Raw genomic sequence first — 24,272 nt, forward strand, 5'->3', positions numbered from 1 at the left:
GTTTACCATATAATAGTTGGACGGAATTCACCTTGTGTACACATTGTCTGGACAGCTTTTCTTGTTGCAGTTGATAATTCTGTTCTCTTAGACCATGGGGGCACAACTCCAGTGCTGGAAAGCAACAGTTCAGCTGGATTTAGAAGTGTCTTTATATTGCCAAACCTGAGAGTTACTTAGATGGGTGTCAAAGTGGGTAGTGTGACCCCTGTGAAATGTGCATTGTTGGGTGCAGGCCCCTGTCCCCTTCCTTGACGCCTAATGCTGGCTTTTCTATTGGTCCATTTCAGAAGGATCTTGAATAATAGAGAAGAGATGTGTTTGGCTGAGTAGCACTGCATCCAAACCTCCTATCTGATGGTCCTGTGTCAGTCATGGTGTTAAAAGTCAGTGAAACAATGAGAATTGGAGTGGTGCTATGTATTAAGGCAGGCCATGAATTGTGCATCTCTGGCCCAGACCACGCTGGACTGAGTGGGATGTTGCCAAAATGTCTAACAATGTGAAATATTCACAAATACTCCGATTTTTCATAGACACATTAGAGCCCTGGGGCGAAGGCTATCCCTTGCAGCATATAGATCACAGCATCCATAGATCCAAGAGTAATTAAGTGTCTCATATTTCATGGTGTGCTTTACGAAGTGTAATTACCAAAGATATATTTTCCCCCGGCGGCACGGATGGTGCAGTGGGTAGCACTGCCGCCTCACAGCAAGGAGGTCCTGGGTTCGAATCCCCGTCGGCCGGGGCCTCTCTGTGCGGAGTTTGCATGTTCTCCCCGTGTCTGCGTGGGTTTCCTCCGGGGACTCCGGTTTCCTCCCACAGTCCAAAGACATGCACGTTAGGCTGATTGGAGAGTCTAAATTGCCCGTAGGTATGAGTGTGTGAGTGAATGGTGTGTGTGCCCTGAGATAGACTGGCGACCTGTCCAGGGTGTATTCCTGCCTTTCGCCCAATGTATGCTGGGATAGGCTCCAGCCCCCCTGCGACCCTGATCAGGATAAGCGGGTTCAGATAATGGATGGATGGATGGATATTTTCCCCCAGGAAAGATATATGGCGGGAAATGATTCAGTGTGTGGAAGGAACAATAAGAAGTCCCTGTTTGTAAGTGTATTTAAGTCCATGTAAAAAGCACTGGACAAAAACTTTGAACGGTTCCTTTTTGTCTGGTTTAAAATATCATATATCAAAATATTGGCCCCAACCAAGAGGTACCCTATTGTATTTGAATGCTGACCTGGAAACAGCAGGTCTGCCTGGATTTAAAGAGTGCCCCTTTTTTGCCTGGTGTTAATTGTATTTTATTTTTTCGTTATTTGTTATTGAAATTCTATCAACTATAAAGAGGCAGATGTAAATACACCTTATCAATCTCCAAACAAACAAACAATGAAATGGCCTTAGTTACCTGTGATATGGTGTAGCTGCAGTCGAATTGCTGTACTTGCGTACTTCTACATCTAAGCCTAAACCGAAGAGTAATGGTGCCATCTGCTGCTAATTACGAAATGCACTACACATGAATGGCTAAAACCGACATACAAAAAAGCAGTTTTCTTGCCAGCAGTCCACCAGATAACACTGCTATTGCATTACATTGCAATTGTGCTAGAGGAGTAAAGCTGGCTGCAGGAGGTACATAAACATACTATTGATCAGAGGAGGCACTATTGCACACACAGCAGGGACTATCCTGCCAAATGAAACCTCCAGGGCACAAGTACCCATCATTCTATGAGCTATTTGCAAGGTTTAAACTGCGTATGGGAATTGGATTTAACCCTGTCTTGAGATGAACATGATGAAATCCAGTTCCCAGCAGCTTAAAGTGAAGTGAAGTGAAGCTAAGAAAGAAATGGCCCTTCCCTACCTGGGTGATAGGTCAGCAGTGCATCATGGGACATCCAGGCATAGTTGGTTTTAACCAGATTGTTTTCCTGATCAGAAATAACTGGTTGCAGCGAGACAGAATTCTGCCCCTTGTTTGTAAATATATATCAGAAAACACTGTCTTAGCATCATCTGAGTGACCCAGCCATCCGACAATCACAATGTAAAAGACCCCTCATTGACCATTACAAGGCTTAATAAGGATTTATGGCAAGCCCCAGGACTTCACAGTCAGTGTGTTTTTGTCATAAAATAGGCTAAAGCTTGCATATTTTCTACCAAATGTAAACGCTTAGAGGAATGTATTTGATGCCTTTTTATTGCAGTGACAGGATTTCTTGTGCTTATATCATCAGCATAAGACCTGCCCATCTTTCTTCCTGTCCCAACATACTTCTACCACCTGATTAGGAAGTGTGGCATTGCCCCACAAACTCAACCTCTGACTTATCTGCACATATCAGAGGGTCATAGTGCCTCAGTATCTCTGAGCAAACTGTAGAATACAGAAAATGGAACTAGTTTCGATATTTATTGCAAAGCTGATGGGATTCAGGCACATTAAGTCTGTGAATACTTGGCACTTACTCTTGGTAGTCTCCTCGAGAATATTACTTAAAAAGATGAATCATGTACACATAGATCCCCTGCTTTTAGCCTTTAAGAAGTGATTACTCAGAGTAGAGCAGTGGGGCCCTGTGGTCTGGTATGCACTGGAGCGATGAATTCTATACTTCTATTAAAGTGACAGTGCTGGACATTTTTGGAAATAATCGTAAAGTATCACAGAGGGATGCATCCACTACACATCCACCAAATATCTATTCAAAATAATGTAACTACAGTGGTTTCCAAAAATCTGGGCACTCCTGGTATAAATGTCACAATGAATCTGAATGTGATCGAAAAGGAAACCTGAACTCTAAACAGTGTAAATTTTCAAGCAAGATTTATTTTTATTTTTATTTTTTACTGTTTATAAATTTTAAAAAACGAAAGAGGCCCTGTGCAAAAGTTTGGGAAACCTTTTGGATTATTCTTTGTTACTTTAAAAAAGATGATTTCTAAGACCCAGACCCTGGCTATTTAATAGTTAGGGCTTCAATGAGTCAGGTGAGTCTAATTTCAGGGCACATCACTGCAAAAAAGAGTAGCAAACATAGATCTAGCTGTTCACAGGACAACAATACAAAGAATTAACTCAACACAAAATTAAGCGTCTGAAGTATGCAAAAGAAAACCTTGAGAAGCCTGAAGCCTTTTGGAACAATGTGCTTTGGACTGATAAAACCAAAATTGAGCTTTTTGGCCACCACTAAAGAAGGTATACTTGGAGAAAAAAGACTATTAGCTGGCTACAGGAAGTGTTTACAAGCTGTTTTAATTGCCTGAGGAGGAGTTACAAAGTACAAACTCACAGGGTTCCCAAACTTTTACACAGGGCCTTTTCCCTTTTTTATTATTTTGAAACTGTAAAAAATTCAAAAAGTGCTTGCTTTAAAATGTGAATAAATATGTCATGTTTAACTGTTCACTTAGATATTAATTGTAAAAGGCTTTTTGACAAGGGGTGCCCAAATTTCTGCACACTACTGTGTAATAACAGATATTTTGAGTCAGACATAAAATCTGTATTGAAGACAATGTCAGGTTTTTATGGCCATGGTCTGGACCACCTCACCACCCCTTCTCAACTCCAAAATGTAACAACCACAATTAAATTATATTGGAGAAGGAGGGAGCCTGGGAGAGAGATTAAGTGCTGAAAAATAGCAAAACGCAAACTCCACACAGAAAGACCACGGGTTGGGATTCAATCCCAGGACATTGTTATTGTGAGGCAACCATGTCCATACTACATATCTAAAAAAAATCTGTGTATATACATTTCATGGAACTATGGGAGGAGATATGCAATGGGACTAAAACATTTATTGGCCATTAGGTCAGATAATGTTTTATGTCATGAAGGACCCTGTCCCAATAGTCTTGTAATAAATTGAACTATTACTACATTATTTATTTTCTATTGTACATTATTTATTTTCTATTGTTAGTAGATATGTACCTTTGTAAATATGTAAATATGCATCCCTCATTCGGTGTGAAAATTGTTAGCACAATCTACTCGCTGCACTCAGTCCCTGTACAAGCAAGGCCTGCTGTGTGTGCGCAAGACCTGTCGGCTGTGGCATAAAGGGACGGCAATTTGATTTAATTTAAAATATATTAATATTGAAGTCAACTGTTGATCTATCGATTATTAATTTCTGAATAGTGGAGAAGGGGTAGGATTAAATAAGCGTCTTCCTACTCCTTTTCGGACATGTTAGGTTAATATTGTTTTTCTTGGTTTATTTTATTTTATTGTTGTTAATACTATTTTCTTTTTGATTTTGTCTTGCTATCTTAATCCTTGTATTTTCACATGTTCGAAATAAAGCTTTCATAACATAACATAACTCATTTAACCCCCACGTTGGAATAGATTAACATGTTTAGACTGAAATAAGTCCATATTGCAATGCATGTGATTTCTCTAATTTTACTGATGCTCTATACATATCATAATAGCACCATACAATGTAGTAGTCTATTCATGGATTTACCTTTACAGTCACATTAAACATTTCTCATGTTGCTTAAGATTCAGTTCAAATCCTTGTGAGGAAAAATAACAGGACAGAGGCCACAAGGATGAAGGGAGCTTGACTTTAATGGTCTTGTAAACAATAATGTCCTGATGTTTACATCCTTGCAGTCATCCTTGCAGTCAAGATAAACCAAGTTTATTAGCGTGCAACAATTTCAGTGCATGTGCCAGTGGCTGAACACAAACAATCTACACAGTATTCTACACAGTGGTTTTGCAGTCTTGTTTCTACAATACATAACATATTTACAGATTTTTTAACATGGGTTTTATGTTTATGAATTATAGCATTATACTTTACCTATTAAGGATTAAAGGTTGAGTTGAAGGTGCTGATTGGGTTTTGTCACAGGAAGGACAGACTGTAAAGCTATCCTGTAATGATATCAGATTACCAGCAGATGGCACTTCAGACATTATGGGAAGTACTGTCTATAGGGAAAATTCATTTATGTACATGGAAATACAGTAATTACGAGGTTTTTGTTGTAAATTAAAAGGACCAAAGAGAAACAGTTAAAATCCATTAAAGGCAAATAATCTTTGTACAGTACATACAAAATATTCCCTGGTGAAATTATAAAGAAAAATATCCATAGCATATCATTTTTATAATATTGAACTGAATAACTTTAATCTAAAAATGTTGGACATTCGACAGAGATGCATGCTAAAATGCGTTCCTGCCCTCCCACAAAAAATATTTGTCTACTGTATGTACTGTATGTACTATGTGCTCAAAGATTGTATGTAGATCCAGGGCCAAAGGCACAGACCTCTCAGTAAATTTAAAGAGAGGCTTGAGTAAATAATTAGGTTAAAGTTCATGTCATTCTTAGTTACACTACAGTGCATGTGAAACAATTGGAGGAAACATGCGGCTTAAATATAGCTCCTCCTTGCCCCCGTATTAAAAACAACAAACAGCCACAGCTCGTGAAGTAGGACAGAGGTATATAAAACTATAAAACTATATATTAACATTAATTCACTTCTTTTTAGTCAGTGTTTTGTTTTCTGCATGCTTGGTGGCTTCGCTGTGGCAGTGAAAGAGTTAACAGTGGAGTCTTGACTGGAAAGCGCTATGCGAATGCTTATCTCTGACCGCAGTGGGAGCAGAAAATGAGCAGCAGCTTCTATCTCAGAGGGCTTGCGCTAAGAGTGAATATCTACTGGCAGAGAGGAGACTGTGAGCGGTAAGTAGGAGGGCAGACCAGCGACGCGCTGCTTGCTCGTTGCATGCACATTGCCTGAACACCCAAAAACAGCTAATCTCCTCTGCTGGAGGACTGCATGCATGACTTGCTGGGTTGCTTGGTCACACACATGATGGCTTTTTACAACTTGCTCCTGATCTCTGTCTGTGCCTTTTAACACACTGAAGCACACAGCAATGTGACTGATGCAGAAATGTGATTTCCTCTTATCTAGGGAAAGGGAGCTAGCTGAATCTGCTGTGCCTTTGTAATGTGTCAGGTGCACTCAAGTGCGTTCTGTTCATACAACGCTGCTATTCAAACGGTTTTTAGTGATAATTAGGGGGGGGGGCGGGGGGCAGGAAGAGGCGATGGCTGGTGTTTCCTGCGTGAGGGACACTGCCATCTCTGAGCATCCGGGTGGAGCCGAAAGTCCCCCGAGAGATGGGGGGCGATGTGAGGTGATTAAGATCACCCCACGACTACCCAACAATTACCCACATGCATATCTGTTCTCAAAAGCTGCTGGGTAAAAAGAAAAAGGTAAAAAGCTGTGGATGGCCGCTAGCTACGAAGCCCCATGAAGCTTACTGCAGATATGGATTACAGTGTTCTTCACTGTTAGGCTGGCAGTTTGTGTCACTTCTGTATCTGTGTAGATAGGCCCTGCCCCCACCGTCCACCCCCACCCCCCACCACCCCCACCCCCCCACATGGACCACAGACTGCCTTACACTACATTGTACTAACTTCTGTCACTGTACTGCACTTCTGCATTAAACCCGCCACCATCCTCTGCAACCAGTCAGGCTCCCTTCCACTGAACAAATTTCTCCACAGCCCTCCCGGTAACAGAAGCTGAGGAGGATGAGCCGTAAAGGAGCCCCCCTGTTCAAACAGCAGTCCACCCCCTGCCTCGGGAAGGGTAAGCTCTCGCACTCCTGTAACGTCACTCTTCTGCTGGGGGTTGGGTAGCAGTAACACTGCATTCCTGCCCCGGGGCTGTTCTGGGGCTCGGTGTGCTGTTGATGGTGGGGGTCGCAGGTGCACTGTGCCTCCCCCCCACCCCCCCAGCCACAGCCTGGGGAGGGAAGGGCTACAGTCGTGATGGCTGAAGCATGGTCCGTTCCCACTTGCCGGTACATGTTGAAGAACATGTTCTTGTACATGTCAAGAGACAGAACACTATTCAGAATTATTAAAGCATAGGGCTGAAACACTATGATTGAACAAGCATGTATGCAGGGCGCAAAATACAAAATACAGTTTGGTTAATGTGAAAGGGTTTTTTTCCAGCCAGTTATCTGAAGTTCTGATCCTCTGTTGCCACAGGAAGTGTGTGATGATGGGTAGTTCCTGTTAAAGTCTTTTATGCCTGTGCAGTGAGAAAAGCTGAGAGAGTTACAAGTGCGGGGGTGCGGCAGCCCCAGATGCTAAGATGCCTTCATGCTACGCCGGTTTACTCGCTCCACAGAGTACAGGCTAGTCTCTTTAGTGGGGCACAATATTTTAGGAATCCTGATCATTATTAAGAAAACAGTTTGAAATTGGTGGCGAGACATTTGGTGCAGTCTGTCGGATGGTAGGTACTCTTGAGCTGGACGTGATTTGTACTGTGTGGGTGGGGGATGGACTCCACCACACTTTCCTGGCTGTGCGTTCTTCTCTGTGGATTAGTGAATAAACCAACAAAGAAACAGGACAAACAGGGCCTTGAAAAAAAAAAGACTTGTGAAATTGGCCAGGAATGGAATGTCATGTATGTGTAGAAAGTTGTACAAACATTATCGAGGCGTTCTCATCTTGGTGAGCTTTGCATTCTCTGTGAATTGTGTTTGACCTGCCGAAGATGACACATGAGAAACAAAAAGGACCCGTGTGTAGTAACCCGGTCAGTTTTCTTTAGGATCGTCCCTCACAAGCTCCTCCACTATCAGGTGATTAGCCCTTTTATAAGCTGCATCTCTCCAATTGGCTGCTATATGCCTGCCCAGGTATGTGAGGCATGCTAGCACATGTTCGGATTGACTGAAACACTGCAGCCCCAGCCTCAGAGATGCCTAAAATAAAAGGTCACTCTTAGCCAAGGGTGCATTGTTTACGTTTTAGGGAGTGGCCTATGCAGTAGCTGGTAGCAGAGAAGCACACAAAGCCAGCACACAGAACTAAAGTAATTGTTACGGGCATGTGTAGGAAACCCTTTTTCCTTTTTGCAGACTTCCCACGCTGTCTCCAGCCTCGATGGTCTCTCCCTCTTGCCTTTAAAGGATAGTTTGTTTTATCCCCCTTTTTTTCCCACGCTAATGATAGTCATTTTGTGACATGTTACTTTGTGGAGCTTTGGTCAGCAAGGGAACCACTCCACTCCACTCTGCTTTGCAATGCAGTCTAATGGGGCCACACAAAGAAGCCTGACATGCCCATTAAATAATAACTGCATAACTTGAAGGGGACATTCATTTATGATTTATGCACTATTCCATCAGCCCATTTCCAGGCATTCAGCGTTTCAGTTGTCAGACTACTTTTTTAATGGCACCATATGGTTATCAGTGAGAAATATGGCAAGCAGAGATGTGCACAATGGAAGGAAGTTTCACAGAAGTGAAGAACTGTACCACCCCACCCCCCACCGTGCACAGTGCAAGTAAAAAAGTGTTTCTACAGTGCAAAGAATATATTATAGAAAATGAGCATTATTATTAGAGTTGGAACAAATGCTCACAGTTGTTTATTAACTGCACTTGTATATGTTCATCAAGCCTTTATTTGGAGGAAACCCACAATTAGAAGGCATTACAAGGTTTGTGTGGCCCCATTCGACTGCATTACAAAGCAGAGTGGAGCTTCCTGGGGCGACCCAAGCTCTGCAAAGAAAGGTGCAACAAAACGGTCATCAATACCAATCCGCACGGCGGAAGTCATTTAAAAAAAGTGTTCAAGTCCAGTTATCATGTGTGTGGTGTGTCGTATGCCTCTGTTAATGTAGCCTATAGTTTCGATGCAGGTCTGTGGGATTCATGGAGAGCTACAATAGAGGAAGCCCCTAATCCTGAGCCAGGGCACTCTGTTAAGAGCGTCTGTGCTCTAATCGCTGCAGCGGTGTTCTGACACCGGGGTCTGTGTGTTCTCACGTTAATCTCCTGCGATGCGATCCGTGGCACCCTGAAGTCACACGGCCTCCCGCCCGGGTGCGACGATCAATAAAGGACACACTGGGCTCGGCAGCGCAGACACATTCTCCTCCCCCCGTTCCCTGGTACAGGAAGGACGAGAGGCGGGCGGGGGAACGCGGGGGCGGAAGTTTCGGGAGGGCGATTAAAAGTCTCACTGTGAGTTATTGGCTGACCTGAATAAAGCAGGTGAAAAATAGCTGCGGGAGCCGTCCAATGAGAGAGCGTCTCTCACGCCCCTGAAGTGCGCAGGAGTGAGAGAGGGGAGGGCACTGGCCAGGGGCCTGTTGTTCAGGAGAGGGGGCGGACAGGTAGCTGCTCTCTGAGGCGGAGTGAAGTTTCTCTGGGGAAAGGGGAGACGGAGCAGTTGTTCCAGTGGGATCAGGATGCAGGCTTGACTCCACAATAAAAAACAACAATCAAAACTCCCCACAGGGCCACACCCCTCTCATAGCAGAGCAGCGCGGCGCCAGAGCAGGCAGGCGGATTCCACACGGATCAGGTAGAGCTGCTGTTTACTGCCGGGAGCTTAACTGCAGCACAGAGGTAAAGTTACACGACTGTTTCTGACCACTTTGCCATATTTACCGCCGGCGGTTGAGGTTTGGTGGGTTCTGGAGGTCAGGCTGGTGTTGACACAAGTTGGCGAGCGGGCGTCGGGGTGTCATCACCCAATCTAGCAGGGGCTGAGTTTGGCAGGAGATGGTGTTCAGGGGGCGATTACTTCACTGAGTGATGTGATGACTGTGGCAGGATTATTTATTTTGAGCTGTAATTCTATGCGCCTTATTATTGGAAGTCAAGGTCAGAGTGGGGATTTGTGTGGGCCACCTGAATGCCACCCTGTAACAGGCTGACTCTCCCCATCATGTTGGCCCAGTTACAGGAGGGCCCTGTGACAGGGACAGGCCCAGTTACAGGGAGAAGCTCCAGCTCTGCTCCATTAGAGCGCATAGCTGGGGGCTCAAGCACTGTGCTGATTCAAGGAACAGGAACGGGAGTGGGGGGATGCATGTCCCCCCGTGTTGACAGTCAGATGTGACGTGCCGCGAGGATTACTGCTCGTGTTGATGTGATTCTGTCGGTTCCTTAAAATAGAGATGGGGTGGGGGGGCTGTGGGGGGCACTCAAGAAAGCAAAACCCCAGTCACTCACCAGCTGGGGGCTCAAAGTGTGGCAGCAGTCGATACGAGAAACACATCACTGACCACCCTCGCTGAGAGACACAGACCTGATACCAGACACACTGCCCTGTACAGCCACAGGCATGGCACTGATGGACCCAGAAGGTAAGGCAGGAGGCAGTGGGGGAGCAGCTCTAACAGCTCACAGTGGACAAAGGGGGAGGGGGGCTTACTCAATGGAGGAAAAACAATGTACCCACATATTGTTTCAACCCTCCCTGACATTTATTAACAAACCAACAGTGTTTTTACCGACATAGTCTTCATTGGGTGGTCTTAGTCACACAACCACACTCAGTCACTGTTGTGAGGTTCGATGCGTTTTGATATGATGAAATTACACACAGTTTTTTGTCAGCTAAGGAGGTAGCAAGCTGATAGTTCAGGCCAATAGACAATGGAGCTGGGTTGCCCTTTTGCTTTTAGACCAAAGTTTTTCTTCTGGTGGGTTTTCACTCAAAAAGAAAAGACAATAACAATAACAAGCTGTGAGTCAGCAGTTTTCATGTTGTGTTGGAATGAGCGCGGAGTGTGCGTGGGGGCGACGCTTTGGGCAGTCTGTGAGGAGGAAATGGGACTAAATCATTCATGAGAAGCCATTACTGAATCGATACAACTTCATAACATCCTATCATATTTCCGCTCGGCGACTCTCACAGTTTTTTTATTTTTTCTTTTCTCAGTGCTGTGCGGGGCGGCTAGGATGGCGGGTGGAGGGAAGTAGAGAAAAATGGGGGGGGGGGGGGGGGGGAGTGTGTGCTTTCATGTCCCCACGTTTGGGTGTGGACTTAGCAGGGTGCACGTGTGAGGTGAACAGCTGTTCCGAAAGTGATGGGAACATCCAGCATCTGAAGGCATGCCGGCCGAGGGCTGCACTGAGGGGGGGAGGGACTTGGGTTCCATGTCAGCAGGAAGGGAAAGTCAAGTCAATAGAAGTGAGAACCTCTCAATGCTCAGACACTTGATCCGGTTAGTGAGGGCACATCTCTCCTCTTTAGCCATGGTAACAAATGGCACACTAAGCCAGGCTGCCAATAATCACAAGTAGCAACAGCAGCAACATTTACATGAGTGACTGTGATATCAGCAGTAGCAGCAATAAATTACTGGTGATATTACTGCATCTGACTCCAATAAGACCAGTGGTTTGGGATATATATATTATATACACTCAGTGAGCAATTTATTAGGTAGACCTTTATACCAGCTTGGTTCAGCTGTTGTTCTGACCAACTTTCAGAATGGGGAAGAAATGTGAGTTAAGTGACTGTGGAATGATTGTTGGTGCCAGACAGGATGGTTTAAGTATCTCAGAAACTGCTGATCTCCTGTCATTTTCACACAGAGCTTGCAGAGAATGGTGCAAAAAACAAGGAGAAGGGCCAGACGGGTCGAAGGTGACAGTAATGCAAATAATGACGCATTACAGTGGTATGCAGAACAGCATCTCAGAACACACGCGTCAGACCTCTAACTTGATTAGCTACAGAAGCAGAAAAATAAGAATAATAAATACCTAATAAAGTGCTCACTGAGTGTGTATATATATTTATATTGTGTGTGCGTTAACTTTACATTAGTGTTAGCATTACCACTGCTGCTGGGGAAGGGAAGGCCCAGTCAATAAACAGAGCTAAAACTGTGAAACGAGGTCATGGGAACCTCCAGACAGGATGACCGTAAACCTCAAGGAAAAATGAAACCAGGACTAAAACAACAAATAAAACAACAGCCATATCTTCCCTGCAGTTACAACTGAAACTAAAGTCTGTTCTAAAAAAACCCACAAGTCTCTCTGCTCTCCAAAATCACTGTTGTGCTGTTACCGGGGCCAAGGGAACATCCTTAAAAGAATGTTGACATCAGCAGTGGCTTTGCTGTGTCGGTTGGCCAATGGTTCTCATTATTTCTGTAGTTCAGTCTGGTGGAATCATTCCACACTGGCAGTACCGTACCTCTTATGGAACTGATTGGGAAAGATGGGAAGAAAGAGCTTGTCTTCAGCGTGAATAGTCATTGTGTTCACCATGCACATTGCTGCACCCTCCATCCCACAGACAGCTAGAGAGAGGCAGAGAGAAGCTCAACTATATCCAGCTGTATAAGTATTAAACAAATTTTAAAAAGCTGCATACGATGCTTTGGAAAAGAAGGTCTGCTAAATGCCCATTATGTGATGTAATGCAATTTCTGATACCTGCTATCCCGTCTGCTACTGGAACTTTTCTGTACGGAGAAACACATGTTATATGTCGCCCAAAGTTGGAAGGCACCCAGAGGGAGTGCTGGAGTCGCATAACATCAGAGCTGGCAGTAATCAGCTGAGAACGTGTTTACTGGCGTGAGTTAGGAGTGGTTTCAGAACCCAGGCAGGCAAGCTCATTGAGACGTACATTATCTCAAGTATATTTCTTGAGATAATGTATAAAATTATATATTTCAGAAATTAGTCAAAATATTGTTTATTAATCAAAGTATGCACTTAGTGGAACTGATATTTTCCAAGAAGCATAAATGTCTGGTAATCTTGTCAGAAGAGTGACTGGTGACCCTATGTACAGTACATTTAAAATAATTTTTTATAGACTCATACTAGAGGCATATTATTTCAATAGGAATTATTATGTTTTACCACACAAAAACAGTCACGCAAACACAGATACACACACAGCATACAGACACTGGAACACAGAAACAAACACACAGAACCACCACCAGATATCCTAGAATCACAGAAGCGGCAATATAGGATTACATTCACACAGATCTGAAGCTACACCATCGTCAATCCAGAGTTTCCACAATTCAAATTACATCTTGATTGAACACACCTATCAGATATTGCAGTGCCAAACCACCCTCCCAAACTCAGGCAAACACAGCATCAGGTTGGTGAACGGCTCACGAGTGCCTCGTCTCTCCCTGCAGACATGCCGCGGCAGTTCCCAAAGATCTCGCTGAGCGAGGTGGACGAGCAGGTGCGCCTGCTGGCGGAGAAGGTGTATGCGTCGGCGCTGAAGGAGGAGGACACGAAGGAGGCGCTGGCCCTCTTCACCGTGCCCGAGGACTGCCCCATCGGCCTCAACCAGGCCAAAGAGCACGAGCTGCTGAGGGAGCTGGCTGAGCAGCAGTCTGAGGAGTCCGCCAAAAGGTGGGCCCCTCCCCGACCCTCACACTGACCGCACCACTACAGCTCCTCCCTGCCCAGCCTCACCCCACGCAGTCGGTCCCTGCCCCAGTCCCACCATCGCCTAGACTTCAAGTTGGTCTGAACGTCCTGACTGAGCTTTAATACCAGCAATTTTAAATACGACACAGCGCTGTGGGCATGTTCTAGTATGCAATAATTTATGACCAATGCACTAATGCAGAATGCCTGACTCAGGACTCGTGCATGTGAACTAGTATACCAAAGATAACAAACCTGCACAAGGGGCAGCCTGTAGTGGTTAAGGTACACGACTGGGACACGCAAGGTTCAATCCCCGGTGTAGCCATGATAAGATCCGCACAGCCATTGGTCCCTTAACCCTGCATTGCTCCAGGGGAGGATTGCCTCCTGCTCAGCTTAATCAACTGTATGTCGCTCTGGATAAGATGCCTAATGCCAATAATGTAACGTGATGCACCTTTAGGAGATTACATATATTTTTATTCTTATTTGTGATTAAATATTAAAGTTGATATGATTTGATTGTTTACGGTGTTGTTCTCCAGGAAGAAGAGCTTTAAGCTGATCCGATCCCAGTCCATGCAGATGCCGGTCAGCAATGAATGGGCCCTGTCAGTGATCTCCCCCCTCCTCTCGCCCGTCTCCACCTGCCCCTCCATGCCCGACAGTTTCCCAGAGTACCAGAGGGTCACCATCAGCGGAGACTACTGTGCTGGGGTGAGAGAGAGAGTCCTGCCTCCCTGCCCTCCCAAAACAACCAGTGCAGCTGTCCCCAGCGATTTACAAGCTCCTCCTAGCCCGTCGAGGCAGCAGCCTGTACAAAACAACTGTGGGTCAGGGCTGTTCAAATATAGGTCAGGGAATATTTTGGGGGTTTGGCATGCTGTAGAGTACTTGCTGCACAACTCCGACTGGCCATTCCAGCACATGGAATAGCGGGACTTGCCTTTTCGTGTCTACCGTGTGCAAAGGTTAGAAGTGAACAAGCCGTGCTGTTCCATTTACTGGAATGGCTGGGCGAACCACACTGGGAAAAACACATTGGGCAAGACACAAGTACACGTCCCTCATGAGCGCTCCTATTGACGGCCAGCTGATGGCTGTGATAATGGTCACTGACAGTCTATTGACAGGCAGCTGATGGCTGTGATAATGGTCACTGACAGTCTATTGACGGCCAGCTGATGGCTGTGATAATGGTCACTGACAGTCTATTGACAGGCAGCTGATGGCTGTGATAATGGTCACTGACAGTCTATTGACAGGCAGCTGATGGCTGTGATAATGGTCACTGACAGTCTATTGACAGGCAGCTGATGGCTGTGATAATGGTCACTGACGGCTGCTGGTGATGAGTATTGCTGATGTTCTAAAGATCACGGTGGAGGACTATGAGCAAGCAGCCAAAAGCCTCTTGAAGGCCCTGCAAATCCGGGAGAAGTACTCCAGGCTGGCGTACCATCGCTTCCCCAGGACCACGGCCCAGTTCCTGCGCAGTGCTGAAAATGAGAAGTGGAGTGAGGAGGATGAGATTCTGCCAGGTACTGACCTGCCTTTACACTGGTAAAACATGCACTGTTTGCCCAGGGCTACTGCAACATGAAACCCCATCACCACACCTAGTCAGACCAGAACATAATGCCTTGTCTGCTCTGGGCCTGTCTTTAACAAAATTGGATAGACTGGTCTGGTCAGACAGCTTAAGTAACCGTCTGCACAGAGGGAGGGCTTCAGCACAGTTATTGTTAACTTGTTACATTCTGACATTATTTTTATTAGTATAAATATAAGGTTCAGTTGAAATACATTGAACAGACTTGCATGTTAAAAGTGTAAACGTTTATTTTGTAAGCTTTTACGCCTGCCTTTACTGAAAATATATGTAGTTTTAGGGATTTAATCATTGCTCATGACTCATTTAATGCTAAATGAGTCATGAGCACACATTTTTGACAGTTGTGTTTCAGGAAGTAAAATGTGTTTGGGTGAATCAAACAGGCAGGCTTGCACAAGCTTGAGTGGCAATTAATGGATTTAGAATTCATCAGCTAGTCCAGTATCAGTCTAAGACCTGACGAGCGAAGACAAGGCAAAGGATGATCACATTCGTGCAACTATTAATTTGCCCCCGGTAATGGCAGTTTATGAATAGAAGATTATCTAATAGTATAATAGTAGTATTCTAACGTGCCAGGCAATGTATGAGATCCTTCGTTCAAATGGAATAATTATAATTTCCCAAACTGCAAAAAATGCCTCACATCAAAATGAATTAGTCATATGGCAACTGATGCATGGGATAGTGTTAGCTATAATGTCAGCCATGTAACCAACTCTACCCTCTGCCTGTAGAAATCTGCCCCTGCCCTCGGGACGGGGAGGACCCTTACAGCATGGAGGATATCCCTGCGAACCTCGACTACCAGCTGCAGATGAAGGACGGCATCGTCAATGTGTATGACACTCCTGAAGCCTTGAAGCTGAACCAGCCCCACAGCCTGCCCTACCCTGACCTCGAGACCTTTGCCATCGACCTCAGCCACGTCCTTGCCATGATCGCCGATGGGCCCACGTGAGCACACCCCCGCATTACCTAACCCTGAGACGGACCCTGCCTCTGTTAAACAGGCTATACCATTGTACAGTGCACATTGTCATCTTGAGCTGGTATCCGCCACTGTCTACACTCCAGAGTGTATAACAATATCTCTATATCTTGTTTTTACATTATAACATTATAGTGAGTAAGTGTAATGGATAATGGAAATTAGAATCAAGCTTATAATAGTGTATAGAGAAGTGGTTCTGTGTGCTGCTTCATTATACAGTCATTGGAATAATGTACCCTGAATTAGCATTATGTGCATTTTGCTTAGTGGCACTATACTTGTGGTACAGTAAAATGACTGTCCCACAAGAATAACAGCCATTCATCTTGAGTCATACACTGTTGTCACATTCATAGGAGATGACTCTTTGCAACCCAGCTGCTGAGTATTCTCCTTGACCTTTTCTGTAGGAAGACTTACTGCCATAGACGCCTGAACTTCCTTGGATCAAAGTTCTACCTTCATGAGATGCTCAATGAAATGGCTGAGCTGAAAGAGCTGAAGAGCGTACCACACAGAGACTTCTACAACGTCAGAAAGGTAACACTTATATCTCAGTAGCAAGCCCCATTGAAATAGAGCAAATCTAGACAAGTGTGGAAACATAATCTCTCCGTTTTTAGGTCTAATATCACAGACACAGATTAACCTTAGTCCTGGACTAAACTGAGTTTTGTATGGGGCATTTCCATTCATAATGGAATTTAGTCCAGGACTAGGCTTAACCTGTGAAACTGGCCCATAATCTCTCTGACCTTGAACACCTAATTTTGCCTTTGATTTTTCAAGATCATCAAACTTTAGGCATTGAAAGGCTTAGAAGCATAGCAGACATGTGACTAAATCAATACAGCCTATGTAACTTAAGTTTTAAATATTTTTCAATGTTTTTCGCAATTGTCATATACTGTATTACCCAACACCATTCAAATGTATCTATTGATTATACATACTTCAGAAAAAAGTCAAGCTTGGCATGCAGTTTGGTGGTAATCCCAGTGCTTCCAGATATGATTCACAGTTCATGGGTTTGGCTTCTGGTTGCCAGGTGGACACCCACATCCACGCAGCGGCCTGCATGAACCAGAAGCACCTGCTCCAGTTCATTAAGACCACATGTAAGACAGAGGCAGACCGCGTGGTGTTGGAGAAGAAGGGGCAAAAGATGACCCTCAAGGAAGTGTTTGAAAAATTGAGCATGGATCCCTACGACCTTACGGTGGACTCCTTGGATGTGCACGCAGTAAGAGCAGCCCCCCACCCCCGCACGCATTTTGATTCAGTTAACACTAAATGTCAAGGCAATGTGTTCCTTGCCTATATGAAGTTATGACATTGATAATGATGTTGATGATCTTTGCTAGGCTAACCTAATTTTTTCTTTTTTTTAAAGCGAAATAAATATTTATTTTACTTTGCAGGGCAGGCAAACCTTTCATCGGTTTGACAAGTTTAACTCCAAATACAATCCTGTTGGAGCGAGTGAACTCAGGGAAATCTATTTGAAAACGGACAACTACATGGACGGGGAATACTTTGCACGAATCATTAAGGTATGACAGAATTTAGAAAGGGGACTTTCCTGCAGCTGATATCAGCTCAAAATATTATTTTGCATTAACAGCTATTACTATCCATTGACCCTTGTTAGCAGTAACAGATTTGCATGCCATTTTCAGCTAGTGAGTATAGTCTTGTGGGCTGGGGGAAGGAGGCAGACATGGTGTGAAATTAGAAGAGGAAATAGCAGAACACACAGTATGGTTTTAGCCTTGTGAAATAAAGGCATGCAAATAATTGCAAAACACTCACACAAATATGCAAAAACATCACAAATAATGTTGACTACAAATCATGCAGAGTGCAATGGGGATGATTTGAGTTTCGTTTTTAATTTACTGTCATTTACAGGAAGTAGCACATGACCTGGAGGAGAGTAAGTACCAGCACGCAGAGCCTCGACTCTCCATCTACGGACGGTCTCCGGATGAATGGGAAAACCTGTCCCGTTGGTTTATCCAGCACAAACTCCACTCCCCCAACATGCAGTGGATCATCCAGGTTCCCAGGATATAGTAAGTATTGGACTCCAGTTTTGTAGTGGAGCGAGGAGTTCTGGGATACTGTGGAATTCAGTGTCCAAATATTAGTCTAAGCCAGAGCTTCACAAACCTGGTCATAGTCCCCCCAATCCCCCTCTTCTGTATGTGTTGGAGTTTGTCCAACTAATCCATTAAGACACTTGATGATGTGCAGTGAAGTGTTTCTGTGTGTTTGTCTTTAAAACAGATTTGAACAGAATGTCGGTTTGGCTCGCAACCCATTTAATCTTAGGTTTCCATTATCTAGGCATTCAAGTACGGATCTTCAGTAATCAGGGGTTTGCACTATTTGGACAATAATTCACTGTGGTGTGATGTGATGTCCTCAGTGTGTGTGTAGTCCCCCCCTACAGACAATGAGTAGATAATAATGGCTATTGAAAGATTAAAAGGATCAAATGGTTTTGCATTTACATTTATAGGTTGACAGAAGCTTAAGTAAAACAGAAAACATATGTGCATGTAGTTACAACAGTTGGGAAATTACTACAAACAAGGTGGTGAATTCAGTTGTGGATTCAGTGATTTTGATAAAAATCACTTTGATTACTTTCAGTGACATTTTCAAGTCAAGGAAGATAATAACCAACTTCGCCAAAATGCTGGAGAATATTTTCCTGCCTTTGTTTGAGGCCACAGTCAATCCTCAGAAGCAGAAGGAGCTACATGTCTTTCTGAAATATGTGAGTATGGTCGGCCAGTACGTTTTAAACTGAGCCCACGGATCCGACGAATAGCTCCAAATGCTCAATAAGACAGCACATACTGCATTTCGTCTACACAGTTCCTCTGATGAACAACATTGCCCCAGCCCATCTTTTGCCCCACCCACGTTTTGACACCCTTTTAACAAACATCCACAAAACACTGTGTCCCACCCGTGTTTGATAAGTTGTGTCCTAATGGATGATTAGGTAACCGGATTCGACAGCGTTGATGACGAATCCAAGCACAGCGACCACCTGTTTTCCTACAAGAGCCCCAAGCCAGAGGCGTGGACATCTGACAGCAACCCGCCCTACAGCTACTACCTCTTCCACATGTACGCCAACATCATGGTGCTCAACAACCTGCGCAGGCAAGTGTCCCCTTCCCTGTTCTTTTGAGTGCATCCAAGCTGGAACATTCCCTTCCAGAGTACCATGTCGAACACGTTCGATATTTTGCTTGCATAATAACAGTAAATCTCTAATAAGAATTTAGCAATGACAGATTTGTAGATATGTAGATGTGATTTGCATGTGTTCCTCAAGCTCACCTGTGTGTAGGCCTGTGTTTCGGAGGTGCAGAGCGCAGCATGTGTGCGGAGATTGGGAAGATAAAAGGGTTCGGAGATTTGCAATTGGGATTTGGTTGTTGGACATCGTGTGAGGTGATCGGTGGGAAGAGAGGTGATTCACACTAAACAAGTCTCCGCTCATCTGCAGGGAGCGAGGCCTTAACACCTTCCAGTTCCGCCCACACTGTGGAGAGGCGGGGTCCATCACGCACCTGGTCACTGCCTTCCTCACCGCAGACAACATCTCCCACGGACTCAACCTCAAGAAAGTATGCTGGCCACACCTCCCTCCACCATCCACTGGGGCACAGTAGGACAACACGTGCTGAATGTTCCTCTATCTATTCTAAGAGGCTAAAAAGGCAATTAACAGGGTGGCTATCTGGTTTTAGGTCACCAGGTCCAACCACTGGCACAGCCTTGATCCAGAGGCTCATTTGAAACTCTAGAAAGCTGCCAGGAAAGGGCAAAAGTATCACATATATGTATCCATTTAGGTTTGTCCTGATTACATTACAGACTTATTATATGTCATAGGTTTGGGGGTAATTGTCAGTTATTCTATATCTGCTGAATTATCCTTTTTGGAGATATGGAAGTGGCCATCCTAACTTGACCTGGCTGTCCTCACACATCATACCCGGACACTCACACTGATAGGTAGCAGGGACTTCGACCTCAGGCCCGAAGAAAAACAAACTTCGCAAATTACACCTGACCCATTTAATCATGCCACAGCGCCAACACATACATTTCTGAATATCCTGCTAAAAAGAAAGCGTACATAAATGACTGTTAAATAGCTTTGGATTAATTCTTTACCCCATGTTGGCGAGTAAGGTTCCTAAAGTGGATGTCTGGCAGATGCCTGCGTGTGGTGTGCACATTTGTGTCGCATGTATATAAAGTGTATATAATGTGTGTGCTAGGAGCAGGTGACAGGTTTCCACTTGTGTGTGTGTTCACCGATGAGCCAAAACATTATGACAACTCACAGATGAAGCAAATGATGTTGATTATCTTGTAACAATGGTGCATGTCAAGGTCTGTGATAGATTAGACGGTAAGTGAACAACTGGTTGGTGCCACCATGACCAGGTACACCTCTTCATGGCAATCTTTCAGCAAGATAATGCACCCTGCCACACTGCACCCATTGTTCAAGAATTGTTTGCGGAACATGACAAAGAGTTCAAGGTGTTGCCCTGATCGCCAATTTCCCCAGATCTCAATTCGAGTGAGCATCTGTGGGATGTGCTGGAACAGCAAGTCCAATCCACGGCAGCTCCACCTCACAACTTACAGGATCTGCCACTAACTTCTTGGTGCCAGATACCACAGGGCACCTTCAGTGGTCTTGTAGGTCCATGCATCAACAGGACAGCATATTAGCCATAATGGGCATAATATTTTGGCTCATCTGTGTATATAAATGGTAGGCATTTATATAGCGCCTTTATCCAAAGCGCTATACAATTGATGCTTCTCATTCACCCATTCATACACACACTCACACACCAACGGCGACTGGCTGCCATGCAAGGCCCCGACCAGCTCGTCAGGAGCATTTGGGGGTTAGGTGTCTTGCTCAGGGACACTTCGACACAGCCCGGGCGGGGGATCGAACCGGCAACCCTCCGACTGCCAGATGACTGCTCTTACTGCCTGAGCCATGTTGCCCCATGTGGTGTTTATGGGAAGAGGTTGTTGGACTGACAGCCATTTGGGGGGTGTATTTTGCCCACAGAGCCCTGTGCTGCAGTACCTGTACTACCTGGCACAGGTGCCCATCGCCATGTCTCCCCTTAGTAACAACAGCCTCTTCCTGGAGTACTCCAAGAACCCCCTCAGAGAGTTCCTGCACAAGGGCCTGTGCGTGTCCCTCTCCACTGATGACCCCATGCAGTTCCATTACACCAAGGTAAGCATTGCCCCTGAATGGGAGTAAAACAACTGCGTAGTAACACAGGTGGAGTCCCAGCCTGCATATGACCCTGCAAATGACCGACGGTGGTGGAGTAAACAATTAGACACTGATTGTGATCATATAAAAGTCCGTCCTGTGTAAGACTTGTACAGAATATCTGCATGAAATTGTAATGAGCTGGACAGAGTTGACCTTGGTCACAACCTGAGTGCGGTATGGCCCTTTGCAATAAGAGAGTGAGGCTTCTAAGTGCTTCTACATGGAACTTTTCAGTATTGGCAAGCACAAACTAGTATTAACCAATCAATACTTTAATTTCTATAGCAACATAATGTGATTGGTCAAAGCTGCGGTCATTAATGACAAATGGCAATTTTGCCCATTCTGAGGAGGTCAAAATCCTTGCCAACTCTGTCTATGCTGAACATGCTCTGGGTGTGTTTGTCTTGCAGGAGGCCCTGATGGAGGAATACGCCATCGCAGCGCAGCTGTGGAAGTTCAGTACCTGTGATGTGTGTGAGATCGCCAGGAACAGCGTGCTGCAGAGTGGCCTGTCCCACCAGGTACGCCCTGCTCACCTCAGCATAAGCTCTGCCGTCGAAACAGCCTGCTGCTGAAGAAGGCACATGGCTCAAGCAGCAAACTGGCGCTCATATTGAGCACTGACCAGGCCCAACTGCAGATCAATTCAAAGTGTGAGTCTGTATTATGGTGAAAGCTAAGGAAAGGCAAAGGACCTAAGCCTTGCAGAAGCTAAATGTTCTTCATAAGTACGTATGAGGAAGAACCATGTAGAGTGACACTAGTTGTGTAAAATCTTTTTATTTTTTTTTATTTTTTTTAGTTAATGTTCAAATTTGTCTTGCTAGACCCATTTCATCAGCAAATGTGCACCAAGGCATTATAAAGAAAGGATTCATTTAGTATCTGTGATCAATGCTAGAAAATATCCCATTGACTCTTACTCCAGTCAGAATACTACCTAGTCTGCATAATGCTCTTAGTATTCCTCACTTAGTATTCCCGGCAGTGTGGTGAATTGAAGTGTCGTTCCCGTCCTCTCTGCAGGAGAAGAAGCACTTCCTGGGGCACAACTACCGGAAGGATGGGCCCGAGGGCAACGACATCCGGCGGACCAACGTGGCACAGATCCGCATGGCGTACCGGCACGAGACGCTGTGCAACGAGCTCAGCTTCCTGGCGGATGCTGTGAGGCCCGAGGTGGTGGTCACACAAGCACAGTGACCACAGTGACCACACTGACCACGTCCCATACAGCGCAAACTGGATTATACCGGCCAGAGCTGGACGATTAGAATTTTACACACGTATATCTTAGCCCTTTAAACTGTTTATCTGGCAACCCTATGCCAAAGAATACTTCTGAATTCCATGCCCCTAAATCCACCTCTGGGTCCTCACTGCGTACCGTGACATGGAGGGCCACGAGGAAAGGGATGAGGGACTGGTTTTGGAATGCATCCAAACTTGATTCTGTGAAAGGTTAAGAATTGCTTCCTTGGCGTGTCCAACTCCGTACACCTGGAGTTTCACAGAGCTGCTCTAGAACCGCTTAAATGCAAACCTACATCAATGCATGTAACAACTTGGTTATTATAGGATGAAGCACCATTTTCAAGGTACAGGACATGCTCAGAGCTTCCTTATCTTTCACTGCCTGTAGGGTCATGTAGTACACGGCTAGCCAGCATGCAAAATCGCAGCTGTTTACAAAACATTACAACATTACTACTGCATACTAAAGACTTTCCTGTGATATTTGCTTTACTACCCACATTTACGTTTTACTACATTTTGTTGCCATTGTTTTATGAGTAAAAGCATGTACACTGTACAATACACGTAGCCTTAACTTTGAGCTTGATGCCACTGTAAGAGATTTGTAGTGTGCAAGGCTATGAGTTGCTATGCAACAGAGGAACAACACTAAGTTGTCCCAGTTATCCCACGATTGTGTTGACTCAAAGTGCAGTCAACATGGTTTCGGACATGGGTGTGCTTCCACTCCACTTAAGTTGTTGCAAAAGTCAATTCCTGTAATAGCTTGTGTTTAAAAAAAAAAAAAAAAAAAAAAACCCTGTAAAATGTTGTGCATCTTAGAGGGTGAAAATATAACCATATTACGGAGGTCTTGCATGCAATTCCTTCAGCTTTTGTTTTAGGAAAACTGTATAGAAGTTACAAGCCAAAAAACATGTATTTTATGAGAATAGTTCATTATTCCATCCTTAAAAAAAATGCTGAGAGATGAATGGTCTGTCATACAGTTGCTCAGGAGAATGGAACATTGCTTTAGTGGTGCAGAATGAGGGCTGGTACATTTCCACCACCACTGTTCCACACACACACACACACACACACACAAAATGACAGATAAGTAAATGCCTGGCATAGCGCTGGCCATAGAAGGCAGAGCAATGGAGAGCACACTTACAGCCCTTATTTTCACTGCAACTTCACATAAGGACTAGAACAGGGCCAATCCTAGTCCTGGGGAGCCGTAAGGTCACCTGGTTATTGTTTTCACCTTAAACACAAGACCGTTTTAAACCCAAGAAAGCAGGCGAGGTGAGTTAAGTTAAAGCAGTCCATTACAGTTAAGTGGATTACAACGAAAAACAACAGAATTTACACAGGAACTGGTTTGCGGAAGTAAGTTTTATTTGCTTTTAGTCAGCAAATGTGTGCAATGTGTGTGTTTTTTATTTTTTAATGGCAGCATAACAGCACTTTGTATGCATTATTAAACATTTTCAGTTGTACCATATGAAAGATTGAAAACACCCGCCCCCCCCTTAAAGGAGCGGCTTTATTTAATAAGGGAGGGCAATCACAATCACTTCCTTCCCTTCCCCATTACTGTAACATTACTGTACCTCTTCGCTTTCTTCACTCTTGCCAATTGTGTGTATTTCCATAAAAGCTATATTTCTTCCTGAAATTAAAGGTTTTCTAAGAAAAGTTGTCTGCCTCATGGTTTTCTGAATAAATTTACAGCTGGTTAAGTAGATGGGAAAACACCCTAATTTCCTAAAACCATGGAGATTAGTATTAAGTATT

At 44.5% G+C, this 24,272-nt stretch overlaps 1 protein-coding gene across 5 annotated transcripts; it reads left to right on the forward strand.

Moving 5' to 3' along the window:
• Positions 1–5,601: 5,601 nt before the first annotated feature.
• ampd3a (adenosine monophosphate deaminase 3a) lies at positions 5,602–24,173 on the forward strand. 5 transcript variants are annotated; one of them, XM_061244503.1, is made up of 16 exons: positions 5,602–5,745; positions 6,586–6,670; positions 13,031–13,253; positions 13,820–13,991; positions 14,650–14,815; positions 15,627–15,846; positions 16,294–16,423; positions 16,932–17,126; positions 17,305–17,436; positions 17,795–17,958; positions 18,542–18,668; positions 18,900–19,067; positions 19,417–19,533; positions 21,012–21,185; positions 21,644–21,754; positions 22,260–24,173. In XM_061244503.1, the coding sequence occupies exons 2-16, from the start codon at positions 6,613–6,615 to the stop codon at positions 22,434–22,436; spliced, it is 2,334 nt and encodes a 777-aa protein (XP_061100487.1). In that variant the 5' UTR covers positions 5,602–5,745; positions 6,586–6,612; the 3' UTR covers positions 22,437–24,173. The 5 variants fall into 5 exon arrangements, with proteins under 5 accessions (XP_061100487.1, XP_061100486.1, XP_061100489.1 ...); XM_061244502.1 differs by lacking the exon at positions 5,602–5,745 and having other exon boundaries at positions 6,495–6,670; XM_061244505.1 differs by lacking the exons at positions 5,602–5,745; positions 6,586–6,670 and adding an exon at positions 9,248–9,464.
• Positions 24,174–24,272: the final 99 nt, after the last annotated feature.

This window comes from Conger conger, chromosome 6 (assembly GCF_963514075.1).
Source record: "Conger conger chromosome 6, fConCon1.1, whole genome shotgun sequence".
In the NCBI taxonomy this organism is placed as follows: Eukaryota; Metazoa; Chordata; class Actinopteri; order Anguilliformes; family Congridae; genus Conger; species Conger conger.

Coding starts and splice junctions, on each gene's coding strand:
- ampd3a (XM_061244503.1), top strand. CDS start 6,613: ATGAGCCGTAAAGGAGCCCCCCTGTTCAAACAGCAGTCCACCCCCTGC. Junction 13,992..14,649: donor GCGGAGACTACTGTGCTGGG/GTGAGAGAGAGA, acceptor GATGTTCTAAAG/ATCACGGTGGAGGACTATGA. Junction 17,437..17,794: donor ACTTTGCACGAATCATTAAG/GTATGACAGAAT, acceptor TGTCATTTACAG/GAAGTAGCACATGACCTGGA.